Source organism: Heptranchias perlo, chromosome 14 (genome assembly GCF_035084215.1).
Source record: "Heptranchias perlo isolate sHepPer1 chromosome 14, sHepPer1.hap1, whole genome shotgun sequence".
In the NCBI taxonomy this organism is placed as follows: domain Eukaryota; kingdom Metazoa; phylum Chordata; class Chondrichthyes; order Hexanchiformes; family Hexanchidae; genus Heptranchias; species Heptranchias perlo.
Window position 1 is genome coordinate 35,522,977 of NC_090338.1, and position 6,000 is coordinate 35,528,976.

Consider the following 6,000-nt stretch of genomic DNA (forward strand, 5'->3'; position numbering starts at 1 on the left):
TCCCATGAACGAATAAAAAAAACATGCACAGGTGAAGACTGCAAATGCCCCATTTCCAAAAATGAAAATTAAGACCCCAAAAGGTTTATGCAACAATTATTCTTCTGGACTTGAATCCTCTAAGATCAATTGCAAAGTGATAATTGGATAGAACAGCGGTTTTTGCACGAGGCACAACAGTAAACCACTACATCACACACCAGCAGCGGCATTTTACAGGGCAGTTTTAACTGCATTCTGTAGAATTTAAAGTTGCTTGATTGCTAATTTTATCACAAAGGGTTAAAAAAAATCACTTTCTTGTGACAGTGAAGAGGGATAAAATCACATTAAAATGTTCTAAAGTTATTAAACAAATATTTACGTACATATTATATCCCAAATAACTTTTTGTTCTCAGTCATAATTACATCATTGTGCAAAGTGCAAGATTTTGAACAATGATTGCTAAATCTCTGCAATTTCAGGCAGCAAAGAAAATAAGGAAAACTATCCCGCCTCAGTAAATCTGATTTCAGATAATGACAATATTTTTTCTTGTGGTCAGGATGTTAAAACCTTTTGGGATAGCTTGTGATTGCTCAGTGGAGAGACGCACTGCAAGACGTAGTACTAAGCCTTAAAGACCAGAGAATCAATTCCTGGCCTGTGCCGAGTTAGGTGATCTCAGCTGAAGTGACAATTGGGGAATTGCTTTAGGACCCCTGGACTAGGGAGGGGACGGAAACAAAAAAAGCCAGGGTTCCCATTCCTGATCGCTGTCCAATGACCCTGCTGAAAAGTGTATGAGTGTCTGTGGATTCTGGGTGTTGACAAGATTGAGCTACAGTAGAGGCCTACGAATAGTCTGCCAACACTCAATGCTTAGACTCGCAAATGATGAATGGCTATTTGGGAAAGGTACCTGAAAGTTTCTGCCATCCTAGGAATCATAACCCAGCAAAAGTCCTTTTCACCTTCAGGTCAGGAAGAAAATTGGAAACAAAAAAACACTGGAATCTGCGTTTATACATTCTTCAACAATCAATAAGACAACAGCACACTGTGATATTGGCTGGAGATTGCAAACCACATAGGAGTAAAGTGAATAAACACTTTAGAGGAACCATGGTGTGTTAGAACTTAAAAATACAGCATTCAATATCTCTTCCCCAAAGGTGCACTCTTTGTATTTCTATGTAACTCTGGAGTTTCTCAGCTTCTGCTTACAGTAACCAGTGAAATGACTAAAGGCTGCCAGGCCATTTTTCACTAAACATGCACCTTTCCACCCAATAGTTCAGAGGAAAAGGACATAGAAATACAGCTGAACAAGCTAAAGTGTTGGCAGTAGCCAACAAACATCACTGTACCCAGACCAGGAAGATTAATGGTGTTAGGTTTTCAACTGACATTGTCCACTCTACTGAGGTAATATTGAAGTGCAGAACACCATTAGTACTGATGCAGCTATTTATGTGATTTGTGTATTGGTGGGATCGTCTGCACCTCAATAATTACATTTGGTATTTAATATACTGGTGGCCCAGATTTATAAAGCAATTCTCTAACAGCTACCTGTAATTCTCGAGTCCACACAAACATTACTTCAACGAGCTACAGAACACACCGCAATACTAGAGAAATGGCAATTTCCAGGAAATGACAGATTTGTTAAAACTTTCCAGAAATCAACACGCTTTAGAATACAATAATGATCAGAAAACCTCTCAGCACAGCATCAGAACGAGTGGCAACCGAGGTAGTGTCAGCTCAGATGTGCAAATGGTATATCTGCAGGGTGGACAGGATGCAAACAAGTAATTTATTGAGTTACAAGATAAAGTTGTAGATTTTTTTAAAAAAATAAGTGGTAGGTAGATTGCACATGCGTATTAAGAGCGGTCTGTACTCGGGTTTAAAGATCGAGAAAGACAACAAGCAGCCAAACTGGGCAATGTGACAGGAGGGGACTGATCCGGGTCAAACGGGAGAAAGACGGGCAACTTGTGTGCACACACCGCGAATGCACCGGCGGCCACGTCCCGGCTTGTACAGAAGTGAAAGTATGTGAGAACCAGGAGCCGGGAAGGGGGGAGGGGGGGGGGGTCTCGACAGTACCTACCCTCCTTCATCGTCCATAGTGAAGTGTTTGGAATGGAACACATCGACCGCACGCGCCCGCCGGCCGCATTCCACTCGGCCCGGATCCGGGGGATAGTGGGGGGGGGGGGGGGGAGTTGGTGGGGGTGGGGGTGGGGGTGTCTCTCCGGCGTCCTGTGCACCGCGGGGAGGGCAGCACAAGCACAGCCAGCCTCAGCACAGCGCCATGGCAGCACGGCCGGTCCCACGCCGAGCTGTGATCAAACGCCACTCACTCAGGACCTTCCCTTTAGCTCCCCGCCGCAGCGCCTGATTCCACCTCCACTCCACTCCACCACATTGTTACTTTTGTTGCCTGGCAGCAGTGGCTTGAAACTCACCTCGTTTGGCACCGCCCGCTGCGAGATTCTGCAGCATTTCTCACCGTGTTGCAGGGATTCATGCAGCCCGCTGGTATTGGGGTGGGGGATTTTTTTTTTTCCCCCCTCTTCTTGCCACCCGCAAACACAAAAGCAAAAAGTTTTTAATGGCTAACGACTGCTGCTGCTGCTTTCGATCGGAGCTCACGTTGCAAGCCAAAAAAAAAAAGTGCCCAATGTCAGCAGACCGAGGTTAGCAAACCAATCAAAGAAGTGCAATGTTCAAGTAACAAGTAAATATTTGCTGGTGTAAATTCAGTTGCTCTCGGACAGGGAAACGATTACAGGATGATGCTGAGTATGTAAATATTTATCAATAAAATAGAATGGGTGGCACATCTAGGAACACCACGTTTGTTGATCTTTTGTGAGAGTCCTGATTTTATCCCCTCCCCTTTCAGGTTGTGATATTTTGCGGCAAAGAATGTGATAATTTAAGTTAATTTCCAGTTCTCTACCTGCCCTGAAAATACACAAAATTAGATACGTTTATGCTACAAATAGTCACCAGCGATCACCCTACATAGCTCCCAACTTGTTGAAAGAGATTCAGTATTTTAAAGGAAGTTTCAAAGTCCCAGTTATGTAGTGACCGGGGTAAAGGATACTTCCGAAGATTACAGTTAATGGAGTAAAATAGTGTGACTAGAATAACTATAAAGAACTCCGGCTAAAAATTACAAGTTTTGCACATTATGACCTGGGAAAGTGAATGCAATAGAGGAAAAAGAGATAAGCAGATAAGGGAGTGCAAACAGCAAGCATGGAAACAATGAACAGAAAGGCCACAAATAATATGGAAGTGCAAGAAAGCAGTTCACGGCACCACCAGGACACAAGGAAATGTGCAAGAGGGCCAGTACCAGCGCACAAAAGGGAGGTCAAAAACACTACACATTGATGGGTCAATGGGTAGGTAGATGCATGCCATGATGTGGTATTTTGTGGACCAGGAAGGTCCCAGTCAGATTTGATCCCTAATCTATGTTTAATTAACTATTCGAACAGGTGGCACCACAGTTGGCCTCTGTGTCCCTGGATTAAGGATTACAAAGGTCACAAATATAAGAATAGATGAGGGAGGTCATCCAGCCTATTTAGTTCATCCTTCCATAAAGACCTCTATTATCCCTATCACAGCATCCAACTGTTTCTGAATGATTCCAGAGTTTTTGTTCCCATTGCCCTAACTGGAAAATTATTCCAGGTATTAATTATTCTTTGTGTGAGTATTTCTTCAGGAGATCAGTCTTGAACTTGTCTTTTACTACTTTATGCATATGTTCCCATGCAAATTGGTTAAACCTAAACTGGAGCTCTAGATTAACCTTTTCAATTCCACTTAGCATCTTAATTCCTCCGATAAGGTCCCTTCTCATTTTCATCCTATCAAGCTGGAAAACCCAAAGGTTTTCTAATTTCTCGTCATAATTCAGTCTTCTGTAACCAGAGATCAGCTTGTGGGCCCTCTCTGTACTGTCTCCAGGGTGTTCCTTGTGCCTCGGTGATCAGAACTGAATACAGTACTCAAGAAGCCTGACCAGAAAATGATACAGTTTCAGTTTGATGGCCTCAGACTTGCTCTACTGATTTATAGCTCAGAATTCTGTTTGTTTTGTTGGTTGCTGCTGTACCATGACTAGACATTGTAAGTGTTGATTCTATTGTCACTCTTGGATCTCTTGTTAGCCTCTTTCCTAGCCAGTTTGAAACCATTCATTAAGAATGTCCCAATTTTTTTCTTCCAGTATGTAGCACCTTACACTTACCTGTAATAAATTTAATTTGCAGATTTTGTCTAGATCCTTTTGTAGTTCCTTGATTGCTTCATTGGATTATTGTCATCTGTGAATTCAACCAATTTGAATTGTGTTTTTGAAGAAGCGAGGGAAAAATCAGCTTTTGATTATTGTCCAGTCAGCCCTGTCAAAAGTGTACGTAGGTATCGGGTGAAAATAAGATCAGGATCAACTGTAATAGCCAACATTCATTGACTAGGCTCATACATAAAGAATAGCAGCTTAGGCAAGGAGACAGCTATTGGCCATGGAACCATACCCCAGCAGGCGTTATTGACCCTAAAAGTGCAGCAGGGCAGGATTTCTACCAAGCAATCTCCTCTAGCTCTGGGGTCAGCATCATGTGCATAAAAGGGACAGATACCCACACCATTTTGTGTTCCCTGGGCCTGTGACTCATGGGGCCCCAAGAATTTCTCGGAGGCACTTTGCTGTTCCATGGAGGGTGGGGGCGGGCCATTTGTATTGAAGAACTGCAGAAATTGAAAACATTGGTGATTTAAAAGTCACATTCAGAGCAAGCATTTTCAACATTTTTGGGCTCCACTTCCACCAGGATCTTAATTCTAGCACACAAGTATGCCTGAATCATGGAGGTGGAACTGGTGGATCTGATGGATAAAGTTACGCATATCAATTTTCAAAAGGCATTTCATAAAGTGACACATAGCAGGCTTGATGAAATTAAAGCGTGATATTGAGGATGTGGCAGCATGGATAGGAAATTGGTTACAGTACAGAAAATAGTGAGTAGTAGTTAATGGATGTTATTTGGACTGGAGGGATGTAAACATTAGTGCTTCATTGTCTTTAGAATATATATATATGATCTAGACTTGGCTACGGGGGCATAATATCAACATTTTCAGGCGGCACAGAAATAGAGAGTATGGTTAACTGTGAAGTGGACTGCAAGTGGCTTCAGGGAGACTTGGACAAGTTAGTAGATTGATAGAGGTCAGATAAAATTTATTGCAGAGAAATGTGAGGTGAAACAAGGGGAATAAGGAGAGAACATTTACATTAAATGGTAAAGGAGCACAGACAAAGGGGTTCAAATACACAAATTTTTAAAAGTGGGAGGATAGGTTGATCAAACAGTTTTTTAAAAAAGCACTATTTTAATGAATAGTGGTATTGAATACAAAAGCAAAGATGTAATGCCAAACCTACGCAAATCATTAGTTAGGCCACAGAAGACTATAGCCCACCCGGCTATACTTTCCAGCACCTACCTTGTCCAAAATGCCATGGCTACAGCGTGATCCTCAAATCACACTTTGGTCTCTCCCCTAATTCCTCAAGCAGCCTCACCTTCTTTGGGTACCTCAAACTTTTCATTACTTAAGCCTCCCATTTAAAATCTTCATTGTCTACCCTGCCCCCCCCCACCCTCTAAGTCCCATACTGACTACCATTCTGGTGGGGACCTCCCCGACCCTTGCCCATTATGGAGGGTACATAGAATTTTACAGCACAGAAACAGGTCATTCAACCCAACGGGTCTATGCCGGTGTTTATGCTCCACATGAGCCTCCTCCCACCTTACTTAATCTCACCCTATCAACATATCCTTTTATTCCTTTTTCCCTCACGTATCTAGCTTCCCCTTAAATGCATCTTTGCTATTCGCCTCAACCACTCCATGTGGTAGCACATTCCACATTCTCACCATTCTCTGAGTAGAATAGTTTCTCCTG

General features: G+C 42.6%; 1 protein-coding gene across 3 annotated transcripts in view; it reads right to left on the minus strand.

The window, feature by feature from the left end:
- The window catches only part of LOC137332428 (kelch-like protein 3), a 128,283-nt gene extending 125,639 nt beyond the window's left edge, over positions 1-2,644 (minus strand). For 2 of the 3 annotated variants that reach the window (XM_067996254.1, XM_067996252.1), the window contains exon 1: positions 2,463-2,644. In XM_067996254.1, the coding sequence (XP_067852355.1) occupies positions 2,463-2,524 (62 nt within the window). In that variant the 5' untranslated portion in view covers positions 2,525-2,644. Of the gene's footprint in view, positions 1-2,104; positions 2,368-2,462 lie in introns of those variants that run through there. The other variant, XM_067996253.1, reaches the window with a different exon arrangement.
- Positions 2,645-6,000: the final 3,356 nt, after the last annotated feature.